Below are 16,659 nucleotides of genomic sequence, written 5' to 3'. Positions count from 1 at the left end.
AACCTGGAGAGAATAAGTCTCCTCTTCCCTATAAACATTTGCCATCCATCCCTTTGTGTTCTCATTTTTGGAAGAGAGAAACGAGAGAGAGAGAAGGGAGGAACTGGAGACATGAATAATTTCTTCTTTCTCAAAACCCAAAATGAAAAGAAAATGTGAATACAGAATGAGACATAAACTTTAATTTTTTTTCTTTCATCCAGAAATTTCCCATGAAAAGATAATAGTGCACCTCCAGTGCATCCTTCTCTTGAGTTCCGCCGACACACACATCCTTTCCCTCGCAGCCCAGGCAGGAAGGCAGGGCACTGCAGAGCCTCCCGGGGGGAGACCGAGAACCCTTTGGGGTGTCTCTTGTTCTGGATTTGCACAGACATCAGCACCCTGGAGATACGGCCTCTGCAGGATGCGCCAGGTAGGGCAGCCACGCAAGTAATCACTCCAGCTCTTTAAGACTGGAGTGAGCACAAAATGGGTAATTTCTTCCGTGCTTGGATATTCTCCTTGGGGAAACCTTTGCCTCATTAGAGTCAACTGTGTAATATTGCCTTTTGTAGGTGGAAATAGCCCTATTCTGCTTGATGTCAGACCAGAAAGATGACTTTCTGTAGGACACAACACAGCAGAGCCTCAACCCACCTGCAAGTTCAGCTCCTACACCCCTCACCGGGTTCAGTAACAGCAGCCAGCCCACTGATGTTCCTGCATGGTTTAGCACAGATAAAAGCAGGCGAGGGTCTTAGCCGGTATGAAGTGTAACTGCAGCACTGGTTTCGGCACACCCTACGATAAGCGTGGAGGAGCCATCATCAGAGGCTGTCCAGACTCCATGAGCCTGTCCGTCCTTGGGTCCTGATCACACTTACTCCATCGTTAGCCCCACTGATTGCTTGGGCTGCTCCCCAAAACCCAAAACTTCATGCCTAAGGGTATAACGGCCCAGCCCGAGCACTACGGGCCTGATTCAAAACGCACTGCAAGGAACAGATGATCCTTCAGTGCTTTTGGTGGCTTTAGATCAAGTCAGTTTTAAGCTGTAGCACGGTAACTTTTGAGCACCCTGGTTTTTAAACCACCAGCTTTGCACCAAGCCAAACCACGACACAAGTGCAGAGAGCCCCCAGCATCAGTGGGCACAGGCCTCAAAGTTCGGGTTTATTCACATTTTCAGGCAATAGGTCAACCCACAGCCAACCCACCAAAACGCACTGGCGTTAACAGCGGTGCCTGCCACTGCAGGGCTTGGCTTCACGGCTGTATTCTGGGTCCTTGCATCGAGCACTGCTCAGCATCGGCTCCTCCCGGCACACAACGCAGGCCACGGGCATCGGATGCCATATGGCCTCGATACCGAGAAAGGTGGAGCGCACGTAGCTGAGCTCCTGAAACTCCCCTCTGCATTTCTGCCCAGCATGTTAAGAAAATCAGTTCATTTGGGGAACAGAAAGAGTTTGCCCTTGCAAACTGACGGCTGGCCTGGCAGCTCCACCCAATTCTGTGTCCCCAGGACCTACCATGAAGGGGACTGGCATGGCAATGGAACCATTAGGTACCATCGGGTAACGTTAGGTACCATTAGGTTCCATCAGGGTTAAAAAGGGCTTAGAGACATTCATGGACAACAGCCCCATAAGTGGAGACTGAGACGAATGGAGGCATTCCCATGTCCGTGCTCAGTGCTGCAGCTGCAGGTGCTGGTGGAGTCCAGGGGTAATGGACTGCAGATACGGCCAGGCCCTTGTGCTCCTCCAAAGTAGCATCACCCAGCCCTGCTTCTGGAGACACAGACCGTCTCTCTGACCCTCTACAGCATGGGACACCAGTTGCAGAGAAGTACAGCGGTACGCCGAGCTCCCTTGAAGCCCTGCCTTTTCTTATCAGGACCTACGTATTTGCCCTAGGATAACCTCCAAGTGTATCAAGAACAAAATCCCATTAAATGCTGCCTGTCTGGGAACTGGCTTGACCTTCCCAGATATCTCCATCTCAGAGGTGCAAGGGAACCGTTTGGCTGTGGCAAACGAACCTGAGTGAAGGTTTTCCTCGAAGCCGGATGATATGGTGCGTGCCTGAACTGTCGGCGCTCAGATGGCAGTTCCTGGAGAGTCACAGGAGCCGTCTGTTCCTGCAGCTTTTCACTAGTCTTCCTAATTATAATGTTTTAGGCATGAAATATGCTCTGGGGTTTCAAGCAGCAGTGAGTATAATCTACTGCCAACATGACTTTGAATGCACACAGGGCTCAGCGGGGCAGGGCTGGGGGACACGTGGGGCAGGGCTGTCACCCCCCTTGCAGGCAGCTTCGGGGCACACAGCCCGCACGGTCACCGTATGTTTTATCCCCGCATCTCTTCGTTGCTCATGGTGGGGGAGAGGCAGCATTTCAGAGCCCCGCTACTGGATGCGTGGAGACCTCCCTGCACCTGGTATCACAACAGCACAGTTTGTTCTGTATTTCTCAAGTGTCCTCCTCCTCAAAGCAAAGTTTGTCTCTGTGGTTCTCTTGACCCTCTCCACCCTGCGTGTAAGGAGCACTTACTAGTGCCTCGCAAACTCCTCAGGGTTTTCATAGAGACAAAGCCAAAAAAATGAGCTAAATGCATCTCCCAGGCTTCGATCGTATGTGACTGTCTGCAACCACGTTTTGCACATAAATGGTTCAACAGTGCTGCTCGTGCTCTGCTCTCCCAGCCCCCAAAGCACAAGTTATCGTGGCCCAGACAGCCACCAGGCAGTTATGCTCACTTTTGTGCTGGATTTACACCTGGGTGAAAACAAAACTTGGTCTTGCCCTGCCGCAGTCCTGGTGCTGTGGCGGTCCCTGTCCTGCAGTGGCCCTTATCCCGCTGTGGTCCCATCCCTGTCCTGCTGCAGGAGCCAGGGCTGCAGGAGCCAGGGCTGCAGGAGGGCATCGCCACGCTGTGCAGGGCAAGGTGCACCCTGCACCCGGGGCCGTGCACAGCACCCAGCCCAGCCGGTGCTGGGGCACTCAAGCACGCCCACCCCTCCGGCTTTTCATGGCCTTTCACCCCTTGCAAGCCTGGCATTTTATAAATCCAACCCCAAAGCCACACTGGCATGGGGCTGTCGGGTGCTGCAGCAGAGTATCGGCTCAGCTGGCCACCCCGGAGCTGCTGGGCAGGGACACGGTCACCCGGGGACTCATTTTTGAGACATCTCGAGGGGCAGCAAGATGGGCAGACCCCAGTTTATTCCTTTCTCTGGGAGCAGACCACTCTCGGTAGTCAGGCTCCCAAACCCACCAGACAGCGGGCGCGATGCAGGACAAGGACCGCTCTGCCCGCAGACCCGCACCCAAGCCAGGGGGACCGCGGCGGGCTCGGGGAGGCATTCCTGATTTTTCCCTGGATTTTCCCACCAGCACCGAAGCATCGGGTTGTGCCTGCCCGGAGGTGTCTCCCCTGCCCGCCGTGTGGGTGCCGACAGCCTCAGCGTTCTCCTCCAGCATCGCTGCTCCGCTGCTGCTCTTGCTCACTTTAGCAGCCTTAGACCGAAATCCCCAAGGCAGAGCAGAACCTGGGTGCGACACGGAGCACCTCCTCCCAGCCTGGCCACCCCGGCATGGGGGATCCAGCCCCCCTCCCCCGGCAAACACAGAGCCAGGATGGAGATGGCCCAACAACAGCTGGGGGAGGAGAAGAGCTATTCAAAAACTTGAAAAAAGCTCTTTGCTAAAATAACTGCTGGTGAGAACCCAGCAAAGAGCTCCCAGCAGCAGAAGAGCCCCATGCCACAACAAGCCTTGGGCTGCTGGGTCTGGCCGCTGGGGCTGCGGGAGAGGCGGTGAGGGACGCGATGACCAAAAAAGGCTGGAGAAGATGAGGGGCTCGACCAAGCACCACCGTTTCAGGGTGAGCACCCTGGCACCTCAGCCCCAGTTATGCAAGCAGCAGGACAGAGGTTTCCGGTGATATTTGCAGGGGGAGGTGGAGCCCCCAAGGTGCAGAGGTCCACCTCCCCCCGCAGACCTTTCCACTCGCCGTTTGACAGCGTTTGCTTCTCAGTTTATTATCTTGCGGTTTGAAACAATACAGGAAGGATGTAGGTGTTTGCAAGAAGAAAGAGAAAGAGGAGGGGGAAGGGAGGAGGGCTCGCCAGCCGCTGCTGGGCTCCTCGGCGGGTGTCACTTGCTGGAAACTGCTCTCCCACGCGCATTATTAAAGGTGATGAAATTAATTTGGGGGAGAACAGAGCAGAAAAGGGTCAAGTTCCCACCAGAGCTGGACTGGGAGGGGCAAGGATGCTCTCATGAGTACCTTCAACCATGGGCGATGGGTATCCTCCATGGCAGCCCAGGCTGGTTCCTCTTAAAAATCAAAAGGAAGCTGCTGATGGGGATGAACTGGGAACGCAGCAGAGACAGGATGAAATTGAGGAACTAGGCTAGCCAGGAGCAGGAGTGGGCAGCCCCCAGCCAACAGCCCAAGGACTGCAGGAGGCCCAGCAGCACGCAGAGAGCTTGGGCAAGGCGCTGCCAGCAGCCCAGGTGCTGCGGGTCAGCCCCTGTGGCTTTGCCATGAAACACTTGATGGCCAAAGGTACGGAGCCTGCTAGTGCAGCCTACGTAGGTCCCAGTGAATGTCTGCCCCAGTGAATGCACTGAGCCCTCAGGAAGGAGCGAAAGCAGAGTGAGGAACAGACGGAGGTGAGCGCTGCGTCTCACCCGGTAACAGGGAACATCGCAGGGACAGCAGCGAATGGGTCTGAATCAGGAGCACTCTGCTCAAACCCACTACGCAGTAGCATTCTGACATTTCTCCTAAAGCAGAATACAAACAAATATTTGTGTAAAATTCCCCGTATTGTATATAACATTCCCCCTTAACATTATTTTGAAAACTTCACTTTGAAAAAATATTAATTGCTTTTTGGAAAGATGTCCTCATCTTCAGAGGTATTTTATTGCATCGGTATTATGTTACTGTGGCATCTGAAGTTGGGCTTATAGCAAGACAGCAACAAATGATCAAACTGGTATTTTTTTTTTTTTTCCAAGAGAAACCCCTCCGGGCTGCACAGGCTGCTGTGGCTGATCCCCAAAGTGCCGGGCACCCCGCGCAGGCGACCATCCATCTCCCGTGCCCGGCCAGCCTGGGAAGCCTGGGACCCAATGCGGTTCCCCCCACAGGGTTTTGTCCCAGATCCATAGCAGGACCACGGCACCGCAGTGGGGCGGTGGGAGAACGGCAGTGCCTCGGTCCAACCGCACAGTCCTTGAAACCACACGGCAGCTCGGCTCTGCAATGCCCTCCGGTCCCGGGGCACCGCTGCCCAGGCACTCAGCGCGACCCTCGTCCCTGCAGGAGGGACCCCGGTGCTGGGAAGGGAGCTGGCAGATCTCCGGGGTGGGATCTGAAAGGTGTACTGCTGCTTCGGTGACAGGAAAGCTGTTCTCTTGAGCGGCGTTATCTCATCTATTTTGCAAATACAAATGTGATAGAAATCTGCAAAATAAGGAATATGCATTAACTTCTGAAAAGTTTTGACTACATATCATTATCTGTAATTTCACTGCTTTGATTTGCATATTCATAAAAGAAACATACAGCACGGATGTGTCAAAGGCTTTCAGATGAACACGAACAAAACCGGCAGACTTGCAAGCTCAGTTCTGAAGTAATTGCCAAGACGCCTTCACTTTCCCTGATGTTAGTGTGATATTTTGTCCCTGAGCTTGCAAAGCGCTTCCTAGGTCCTGCTCTGGTTTGCTCAGCTCCGAGGGCGTGAGCAGGCACTTTGGCTGGGCGATGCGCCTTTACGTGCAGGAAAAGCAACCCGGTTGGGTAATACCCATGGTCCACAAGCACTAGCAAGACAGCTTGGTGGGTTTTCAGCCCGGACACTGTTATTTGGGCTACCCCAGCTCCAGCAGCACTGAGCATCCACTGACGAGTGAGGTGACCTGATAAGAGATGCCGGGTGGGTGGGCTGCACCCCGACGAGCTTTAGGTGCTCAGCTCGTACGTGCCCCATCCCACCTCATTAGTGGGCACGTTGGAAGGTGTTGTGCAGCCCTTATTTTTCAGCTGTGTGACACAAACAGGCAAACCCCAGGCTGCCGCCCCTGCAGGCAGCCGGGGAGGTGGCAGAGCCTGCAGCACAACTGATAGTAAGGTGATAAAAAGCGCGAGGGACTTGGGTTTTAACTTATTTCCATGCTTTTAAGCTGTTGAGTAGGTGAAGCAACTGCAAGTGCCGCTGCACGGAGCCACTCTTTGTGCTGCTACTCTCAGTATCACAGTGATGTTATTCCACTACTTTTTGGGGCGCTTGTGATTCATATCTGAGTCTCTCCTTCTTTATAATACACCTGAACCAAACTCTTTCCTTCCTTTTCCTCACCCCCTCCCTTTACAGAGGAAGAGCTCATCAGAGATGAGGTCCCATGCTTTTTCCCACACCCCTGGGGAGAAGCAGCACCCCACCATGTTAGGGTGTCCCTGGGCTCTGCGGGTGCCAGCGTCCCCCCCAGCCGCTTGCACCCAGCTCCAGCAGCACCCGCCGGCGCAGAGCTTGTCAAGATGCTTGGAGAAATGCCAGTTGCTGTTGAAGGAAAGCAGGTGTGGCAGCAGGAAAAGGGGAAAATGTTATTTTTCAATTTCCCTCTAACATTTTTCAGGTGGGGAGTAGCGGGGTTTTTTAACAACAGAGAGCAAAGCAGAGCTGACAGGCTCAAATGTACCCTGGTCTTCAATGTTGTTTTGGGTGGAGAGTGTGAATTTTTGGTTACAAAACCAAAATGCTCTGGTTTTGAAAGCTTAACCCTTCCCCTGCCCCCCCCAACTATCAGAAAGTTAACCATTCTGGCACAATTTTACAGAAACATTTGGCATTTGGTTGCAGGCACTCTCTTGCTGCGAAGGCGCCCGTGCTGGTCGCTGGCTGTTGGACGTGACGTGCCGAGACAGAAAGGATCTTCCCCGCGTCGTTCCTGTGCTCATGGCCATGCCTCGTGCTCCTCTCAGATGTGAGCCAAGGGGAAATCTGAGTTTCTTGGGGGATTTTGAGACCACCACTGAACATGGCCGAGCTCAGGCTTCTCCATGCATGGCCAGCACCGACCCCGGCCACTGTCTCACCCCAGGGACAGGGCATCCATGGACCAGCACCACCGCGCTGCCTCTCCAGCCGCGCTCCCCAGAGCAACCTTCTGCTGTGGGTACATCAGCAACTTTGCTTAATTGCTACAAGCATTTTTTGTTCCGTCACCAAACAGCTTTTATTATAGGGCATAAATAAATTTGCCTCTTTAGAGAGCAAATGTAAACTCAAAAAGCAAAGACACATTCTCGGGTTAACACATCATGGCCATAAACAATGCCGTGGGCTTGCTGCATTGCTGGCACCGGGCTGGGAGCAGATGTGGGAAGGAGCTTGTGCAGGCAGGGATTTTACAACGGTATGGCCGGTTCTCCTCAGAAACGCCCCCAAAATATCCCACAGGCACCTGAGGCTGGGGGTAAGTGAACACGAGAGAGAAGGGGAGATGGGTCAGCCCCAAGCTATCAGGATGAGGCATAATCAATCCCGCTTTTCTTACCCCACAGAGCAAGAGGGATGGTTTGACTGGAAGTATTTCATAATCCTTTCTCCCCCAAAAACAACCTGCAGGAGTTCATGCCCAGTTTCAGACCCAAGTGAGTTTTTTGATGGTCATTATGGTGCCCAGCTGCATGGAGGACAGGAGTTACATTCGTAAGACATCTTCTGCAATTTTAAACTGGAGCAAAAGAGCAAACAGAAAATCCCTAAAAGGAAATTCCAAACAGATGCGTTTGTGGTGGACCAAAGGGTTTTACTATGAGATTGACTTCTTAACTATTAGCAACAGAGAATTTACAAAATCTCTTTTTTTTTTTTTTTTTAAGGCCATTCAAAAGGAGATATTTATTTCTGCAACTACTGCTTGGAGATATGCCAATATTGCCAGTTATTCCCTTTTGAAGGGAAACAGTGGGAGATCTCCCTGTTTTCCATCTCTGCTCCTGCCAGCTCGTCCCCTCCAACCCTGGGCCATGCCACAGCACAGCCGTTGGGACACAGGGCAGCTCCACCAGCCAAAAGCTCCCTGTAACCTGTCACCCTGTCCCCTCCCACCGCACAGAGCAAATGTCCTCAAAAGAGCGAGGCAGCAAGGAACATGCCCTCCGTGAGACACGGTGTGCCATTTTCTTTTCCAGCCTTTACAGCCCTTCCCCACCTTGGTTGCTGGATGGGGACAGAGACAAGGGAAATGCTTTGACTGTCCAAGGAAAGCTTCAACTGGCATGTGCAAATGCTGATGATGCACAAGTAGGTGCTGGTTTAACTGGGATGGGGTATAGTAGGGTGAGGGGAATCAGCCCATCTCTTGGAGCAGTGGCTGGTGCCCTGATTGCTCCCGTTTCAACCCAGTGTAGCCAAATTTCCCCTTCCTACCATTTAGATCAGAGCCGAATCCTGCAAGTAGGATGTTTTCTCAGAGCCTTTTCATGGAAGGGAGAGACCAAGTGGGAACAAGTGTTACTGCTTCAGCTTTGGCCTTGGGTTTGGGGCTGAACCATTCAGGTGCCAAAGCATCTCCTGTCCTAAAGGCATCCCAGGTATGGAGGGCAGGTCCAGAGCAGACTCTGGCACCACTTCAGTGAAGTCCACCTGCCACCCCCGTCACTACTGTAGCCTCCCTGGCAAGGGGACAGGTTCACGTCGCAGCTGGGGAAACCAGTCAGCAGCCCAGGGAGCAGCCTGCACCCCTAACTTGCAGCACCTGGAGGAAAAAAGGTCCCCCCCATCTTTGCAGCCAACAGGGCTGGAGGGGACGGGGGCTGCAAAGCACAGCCCTGCGAGGCAGGAGGGCTGAGCTGGACCTGCCACGCTCCTGCTGCAGGGGCTGAAGCTACACCTATCCCTAAACACAGGGCTGCTGGTCCCTCTGTGTTACAGGGCTTGGGTTACAGGGTTTTCTTTTTTCATGCAGCTGCAAAGCCCCTGCTCTGGCTAGTGTCCAGTTACTTACATGAAGGCAAAAAATAAGCTTGCTTTTTGGTTTTAAAGGGAAGTCTGAAAATGGAAATGCTGCATGCTCAGAAAGCAAAACTGAATACCCAGAACTCAAGATGTATGATTTTAAAAAGAGATTTTTCTAGTCATCCACCCAATGAGTGTCACAAATGATGATTTTTGAACATTCAGCATCAACTCCAGGTTACCAAGGTTACCTGCAACTGCCTGTCCCCTGGGCCTGGAGGGTAGCCCAGGTCACCAGAGCAGCGGGAAACCTGACCCAGGCATGTGCCCGATGCGGTGGGGCTGCCCTCGCTGCATCGCAGAGGCAGCACCGGCACCCTCGTGATGCTCTGGCACGCCGGCCGGAGGCTGGACACACAGACTTTTTGCAGCCAGGGTGCAGGGTGAGAGATGTGCTAATACGCGGAAGCAGGGACGCGCTGTTTCTCAGAAAGCTCACCTGGGACTTTCCCTTTTCTCACAGCAAGCAGCAGCCTGGGAAGGCCTGGGGCAGGCTCTGGGCTTTGCAGTGATGCGGTGGGGTGCATCTGGGGTACCTGGGGCAGCAGGGCAGAACACAGGGTTCAGGTCTCCAGCTAAAATCCCTGTGTGCCGCCAAGTGCCTCCTCCCCGGGGAAAGCAGCCATTCCCGTGGGGGACTTGCCAGGTGCCTCCTGCTGGGAACAGCTCAACTTCAGCCCATGTCCCCTCCCAAAGTGCACCCCCCCCTGCTCCCCTCCACACCCAGTCCCCAGGGTCCCTGCAGCTCCTATTTCCAACCTTCTCTCCTGTTTGTGGTCCTTCCTCTTCCTCCCTGCAACCCGCTGAGACAGGGCGAGGCCAGGTATGTGCCCAGTGTTCATCCACCTCGTTGCTGCCTTGTGAGGACACTGGGGAAAGAATATTTACAACCACCCTCCTTGGAGAAGACCCCTGGTTGGGCTTCCTTAAGAACCCAGCCACAGTTGGTGTTTGCAGCCATGGCCACGCAGCTCTGCCCCGTGAACCTCGGGTGATGAGCAGTCTCCAGGGAAGCATCCAGATCTGCAAGTCTCCCTTCTGACGGGCAAAGCCAGGTCAGCACCAGCACTCCTCTCATCTGTTATCCCTTTCCCAGTTGTCCTGTTGGACCTCTTTCCTACTCAATGGGACAGGCTGCTGCGATCATCTTTCTCAATACCAGCTGGTTTTGTCCCCCTTTTCCCATGTTCATTCCTCCCTGATCCACCTTTATCTTTTCACCTCCTTTGGCTCTTCCCCCAAACATCCCATAAGTCCTGGACAACCCCCAGGTTCTCTTATTCAGTCCCAAACTCCCACCCCAACACACTTCATAAGAAGTACCCTTCACCCCCTCCTTTCTTGGCATGGGTCCCTGGTAAGCAGTTCCTCCATGGGACCCCATAGTGACAGGGACAGTGGCTTCCTTGCCACCCCTAGTAGCCCAAGAGGACAAGGCTGGCCAGGTGCCACATCCAGCATCGCTCCTCTGAGTCTGGTCACTGCATCTATTTTAGCCATTAGCCTGTTTTCCTTACAAATAATCACACCTCACATTTTGGGCCAAAATTGCGAAGAAAATAAATGAAATGTTTTGTTAAAATGAATCACTTCTTTCAAATGAAAGGATGGTGTTTCCATTTAACTTTCCAGCAGCAGAGAAAAAAGCACATTCAAGATTTTTTGAAACCAAGGAAGTTCATATTAAAGAAGCAAACTGACCAGAATTATCTCATTCTTTTTGGAGTTACTTTTGTAGTTTCCCATTAAAAGCTCCACAGTGCTGATGAGGAGTCACAAATATTTTCTAACCACCAAATTCTTATCCTGGAGCACTGTGCCCAGATCTGCTTTGATGTGACATTGCAGTGACAAGCATGACAGTCGTGGAGCTGCTCCATGGGTGGGACCTGCCCTTAACCCAGCGTGTAATCACCAGCACCAGGGGTTGGAAAGGGGCATCAGCTGAACACCAACCTCCTCCCCAGGGTCCCGTCCTCAAGGACGATCAAGGTAAGTACTTTATGTGTGTCTACATCCACCCCTGCAAGTCGTGGGCTTGGACAGCCAGTGCTTCTCACTCCTGCCTGAAACCAGTATTAATGTGTGCACTTTTCAACTTTTTCTGCTGGTCTTTCTGTTCTCTGAAGCTGCTTGACCCACACAGGTCTCCAGTATTCCTGGCCAGGGCTGCAGTTCCTGCAGCAGAAGGAACTGGTGCAGCTGGCAGTGGGAACAATCAAAATTGTCATTTTAAAAATAATTTTCAATTTATTCCCTTCTCTGTGCAACTCAGATGGGAGTTAAATTGATTTTTTTACACTGCCTTCATTTAATGTACACAGCTCTTTCACTTTCCCTGCATCACTGGAAGAAACCTATGAAAATCAGTTAAACAAACACATCTGTGCTCAGAGCCCTGGAAATGCAGAATGGGCTTCTCACTGGGGAAACCAGAGTGGTTTGCAGAGTCCAGAAACAGCCCTCCCACCTACGTGAGGGCTTAAGAATATCATGCCTAGAGGAAGCCATGTAGATCAGGGCCTCAGTTTGCGGCATGAACTGGGTGCAAGCCAAGGACATTGTAGCAACGTGCAGAGTCTGGTCTTCTGCTTCAGATGGTGCTTGGTGCCCCGAGCCCGATGAGCCCGAAGCAGGCTGCCAGCACGGCCACCCGGTATCAGCATGCCTGAAAGTGTCACAGAGCATCCTGCATGGTGTTTCCTACCCTACCTTTCAGCCACTGGAGGCTGTGTCGCAACTGCCATTGCCCTCACCATCAACATCGCCCCGTGGTCCTTCTGCTGAGCTCTTCTGGGGATGGACAGGGAGGGTTAGGTGACAGTCACAACCACCAGCACTGCGTAGTGCCAATGTAGTTCCAGTAGTCCCTGCAGAAACAAGGGGATGGGAACAGGTGCTATGGGCAGGGGCGTGGACCTGGAAGAGGCTGGGATTTCCCTAGAATGACCCTTTTGGTAACAGCTTTCACCCCAGAAGAATCAAATTGCATGGAAAGCGTTGTTGGGAGTGCGTTGCTGAGCAAGTCTGAAAGCCCAGGCCACACACGGGCTGTGGGAAGGTTGCAGCAGCCACACGGTGTACCTTCAGGATCTCACTGACATGGCCTGAGAGGTCCCCAGAGACATGTCCTTCCCCTCCCTGGTACCACCAATTCTTGCAGGAACCGGGGTCCTGGCTTTGCGTCCAGGCTCTGCTGATGTAACACACCACCATCCCCAAGAGAAGCCCTCCCAGTCTCCCCCAAGCCCCAGTGGCCTGTCCTCCCTGCCTTGTGCCCTCCCTAGTCTATAGCATAAACTAGATCTGAAACTGGAGTCAAACCAAAACTCAGCTTCATTGCTTCCTACAGGAACTGTGGTCCCATGTCTGATTCAGCATGTTGGTGCACAATTTCAAGCCCTGCCCTGAAACAGTCCTTCCCTCCTTGGCAGGAGTGCTCAGACACTCCTGGGCCCTCACTTGGGTTAGGTGCTTCAGGCTGCATCTCTAGAGCACATGCTACCTTCCCCGCATGTTGTTGTGTGGCGCGAAATGAGACCTTGCACATGCTCCCAAGCTTCCTGCTCCTTACTTTCCTGGGCAACCTCCCCTCAGAGTAGGAACTGTGTCACTGTTGTCCCAGGATAGCTGCAAAGGGCACCCTGGGCCAGACGTGCTCCAGCTCCTGCCCCGCATGGGAGCTGCTCTCTGCTCACCAAATAGCTCCAATGCTATCTTGCAGCATGAACAGAAGATGCTCTCTTTGATCCACGAGGAAAGTGAAGCAGTTCGTCTTTGACATCATGCAAAGCCATCTTAGACAAATTACCAGCTCCAACAGAAGGTGCACAACAAGCCAGAGGCAGAAATTGTCTTGGCTAATTGTAACAGGTCCTGGAAAAAAACAGTCCTGGAGTCCTGGAAACTATTACTCTTGAGCCCTCCATGCAAAGCCTCAAGTCCCCATGTCGCTGTGAGGGAACAGCAAGAACAGGGCTGCTCCTCAAGGGACAGCAGGCAAGGTGAGCAGAGCAGACCCTGAGACAGCAGCCAGGTCCAACCAAGAGTCCAGCTCATAAGGCAATATCACGGTGATGAAGCAGGTCTGAGGTCAATCCTGGGAGTCAGCCCGCAGATCAGGTTTAGGACTAGGTTCAGCAACTGCCAGACCAACACCCCTCCAGCATGGCTTACAACTGAAGGCCAACTGCTGAGCTTAAAGAGAGGCCCTGGGCCCAGGGATGTGGGTGGAGGCTCCAGGTGAGGCTGGTCAGGGCCATTAAGGCTTATTAGTGTTCTCAGAGCCCTGACAATCATCTCTGGAAATGATAATATATGGAACTGCTCCCATTGCTCTGGGGAACCAAGGGTTTCAACCAAAGGTTTATGGACTTTTCTGCTTGGAGAAACATGATGATACTCCCCCAGGTGGGTGCCAACCTCATGCCCACCATGCAAAGCAGATGTAACTGGAGGGCAGTAGCTCTGTGCCCCAGGAGCAGGCATCTCCTGTGGGTGGAGGGGAGGAAGGAAGGAGAAGGATGGTCTGGGTGGCTACAGTGACAAGAAGGCACATCATCTCCAGCTCCAGGGATGGGGCTGTGCAGGGACCGTGCAACCCCTGGGGGTGCAGGAATACCTCCCTGAGGTGGAACTGCCCCTTGGGTTTGCCCATCTGGACCTCCAGGAGTCATGCACCATGCAGGTGGATGTTTTGAAGGGAGTTTGGAAGAACACAAAACTTCTTTGGGGCCTGTTTTCTGTACTGACTATAAATGTTTGTTGGATGAAGAACATGCTCCCAGAGGTATGTACCTAATGGATCTCAAGGAGCCACCATCTCTTTGCTGATGGTTTATAAAGAAGCTCAACTATTCAACCATCGGAAAAACCTGAATGGAGACTTAATAAAGGTATATTTCCAATATACAAAAAATTAATGAATTTGTATGGTACCCTGCCTACAAGATGCACTAATTTAGATAGACAGCACTTCAGGGCTTTAAGAGCTGGTACTGCAGAAGGTGGACAGAATGAAAGCAAAGGAGGGTAAACAGAGGAGAGATTTCTAAGTGCCCATGACATTTGTTCAAATACTTTATTTCAATCAGCTTAAAAGGGAAACATAAAGCTGAGGTTGCTCCTAGGAAAGGGAATGAAATTGAAAACCAAGTAATGCACTGAGAGCAATTCAAAGGGAGCTGAGAGGCAGCCGTCTGCTGCAGACAGAGCGCAAGCAGCCCCACTGAGGACGGGCTTTTGCTCTTCTGATGATATTTTTGTTTCCAAATACCATCTCACATTGTCTTGTCTGTGGAAGAGAAGCCACTCCAAGAAACCAGTGCCTGAACGACACTGGGAGAGTTTCACCTGCACAGACTAAGTAATTTCACATGTATTTTGCCAAATGCTTGGGGTGGGGGTCCAGACCGGACAAAGGAACCTGCCTTTCAGGAGAGCATCCAGTGTTTAAAGCTCATGTTCAATTCGGTTTAGGAACACCAAGACCATTGCAGAAATAAAAAAGCAAAAACTGAAATATCATCTCAGAAAAGGTGTGAAATTCCACCTCAACACTAAAAATTCCACTTTCCAATTCTCCAGCCTCTTTCAGGTGAGCCGGGACCGTGCCAAGGGGAGGAGCGGTGTGTGATGTCCTATCCAGGTGTACTTTCCCAGGCAAAACCGTCTAGTGCCGCTTTAAAGCAGGACTTGATGAAAGCTGCTCCAATTTCCATCACACCACCATGCCCCCGCAGCGAGGCAGATGCTGGGCTGTCCTGGTGCCTCCATGGCATCAAACAGCAGCACCAAGGGGGATATTTCAGTGGAAAAGTGGATTTTGGGCAAAGTGATACTTATGGCTTGGTTTCCAAGGAAAGTTGTGGTATTTTTTGTTTGAAAAATAGAAAACCAGCAAGCTGAAGAAGAAGCAAGGCTGTTTATGACCACCTTCACTACCGTAGACTGTGGGGTAAAAAATGTATTTGTTCAGCAATGTAATTTACTTCTAGCAACAGCAGAAAAAGGTGAGGCTATCGATTTATCACTATTTTGTATTTGTTTTCTTCTTTTTTACATTCGTTAGCTCACAGAGTTTATCTGTGAGCTGTCTCTGATAGTATTCAATACATTTAGCATTTCTATAAATATGTAAATATACGATCTGTATGTGTAAACACACATACGTAAATAAAATGGTAATGATGTGTATATCTATATTTGTGTATATATAAAAGCTAAATTATCTCCAATTTATCCAACGTCCTTTATATCTCCTATATGCATTATGTTCCTAAGTACATATTGTCTTCATATTTATATGAAAATGGTACCTATGAGGAATACAGATAAAAGACTAAAAAGTGTTTCTGGTGGATAAGTAACTCCTAATTCCTTAATTTCTTTTTACTTGTTCCCCAGAGCAAGCAGTGGAAGATACATAAATAAGTCTGCACACATTTATTTAACCTCCTTGTTTAGCCGTTTTTCATGTGGTTTGTATCAGAGATACCTGAGCTGATACCGAGAGGAGCGAGCGATTCTCCCAGGAGCTCCTCTGCTGCTGGTGCTTTGGTCCTGATCCAGAGCAAAGTCTGGAATTACGAGTAGGGAAAATAAGGTTGCACCAGACAAGGTAAAGGCTGAGAGGAAGCAAAACACCCCAGGGGGACCTCGAGCTGAGTTCCTTTATTGGACACGGGCAAACAGGAGGCTTACGTCCCTCAACTGCGCACAAAGAGCTGGGGTGCCTGGGGCTGCACGTAATCTCCCTCTGGCCCCCACCCAGCTGCAGCATCCTGGGGACCTTCCCCTTTTCTCCATGCACACAGTTAATCCTAGTTAATGTGAACCTTCTCTGGCTGTTAGAAAAGAAAATCAGATGAGAAAATTCTCCGTCCTTGTTAAAAATCATGAGATTGCCCAGCCGTACCCCAAGATCCAGACTGTCTCCCAAAGGGTGATGCCTTTGAGTCACCACGATCTCTGCTGTCACCTCCACCCTCTGCCCATCTCCCGGGAAGTTTTTGCTGGGGCACGGAGGAAAGGTCCTCCCGTAAAGCCTGGCCCGTGGCCTGGGGTATTTTGTAAGCACCAGCAAATGGAGCTCAAAGGGCCAAACAGAGCTCAAAGGGCCAACTGCTGCTCGTGGAAATGGGCACGAGAAGCAGGAAAATCGGAGGGATTAGTTCAGATGATGCACGAGCAGCATGAGCCCAAAGATCGCTGCTCACTCGGACTTCTTGCAGGGTAAAGCAGTGCTCCAGCCAGGCGACAGCTCTGGGGACCTGTTCGCCCAGCTCAGGTGGTGCAGGAGCATCCTCGGGGAAGGGGCTTGCTCCGGCTGCGTGGGCAGAGAGCATTGGCCTCGAAGGCGGGGGGGGGGGTGGGGGTGGGGTGGGGGTGATGTTTGTGTGTCTGTATGTGTGTCTGCACTTACGACTGTGAGCCCAGCTCCCAGGTAAATGCCCTTTGTCGGCCATCGGCTGCTGTTGACTTCCCGGGCTGGCTGTCCCAGGCTGCAGCGGCGATCTTTAGGAGCGGGGCGTCGCCGTCCTCAATTTCTCCTCAGTGAGTTTGCACGAGATGAAACTTCGAGCCACCCGCAAGAGACTTGCCGAGGAGGAGGAGGGGAAGGAGGGGAAGAAG

At 51.9% G+C, this 16,659-nt stretch overlaps 1 protein-coding gene across 1 annotated transcript; it reads right to left on the bottom strand.

Moving 5' to 3' along the window:
* Window positions 1-3,112: 3,112 nt before the first annotated feature.
* On the bottom strand, window positions 3,113-16,659 carry LOC142416853 (uncharacterized). Its single transcript, XM_075516939.1, has 6 exons — window positions 16,451-16,659; window positions 9,787-9,896; window positions 9,467-9,563; window positions 5,024-5,465; window positions 3,763-3,790; window positions 3,113-3,646 (listed from the first exon to the last, which is right to left on the bottom strand). Exons 1-6 carry the CDS (start codon window positions 16,491-16,493, stop codon window positions 3,113-3,115), a joined length of 1,254 nt encoding a protein of 417 aa, XP_075373054.1. The 5' UTR covers window positions 16,494-16,659.

The sequence above is a fragment of the Mycteria americana genome, chromosome 14 (genome assembly GCF_035582795.1).
Source record: "Mycteria americana isolate JAX WOST 10 ecotype Jacksonville Zoo and Gardens chromosome 14, USCA_MyAme_1.0, whole genome shotgun sequence".
NCBI classification, from domain to species: domain Eukaryota; kingdom Metazoa; phylum Chordata; class Aves; order Ciconiiformes; family Ciconiidae; genus Mycteria; species Mycteria americana.
Note: the sequence above shows the minus strand (reverse complement) of the source record. Positions and strands in the feature narration are given on the sequence as shown.

What these genes read in the sequence shown, in the direction of transcription:
- LOC142416853 (XM_075516939.1), bottom strand. Translation starts at nt 16,493, where the DNA reads ATGGCCGACAAAGGGCATTTACCTGGGAGCTGGGCTCACAGTC. An exon ending in TGGGAGCTGGGCTCACAGTC is followed by an intron (nt 9,897 to 16,450) that starts GTAAGTGCAGAC and finishes TTCTTTCCCCAG; the next exon opens with TGTCCTCACAAGGCAGCAAC. An exon ending in GAGAAAAGGGAAAGTCCCAG is followed by an intron (nt 5,466 to 9,466) that starts GTGAGCTTTCTG and finishes CTTATTTTGCAG; the next exon opens with ATTTCTATCACATTTGTATT.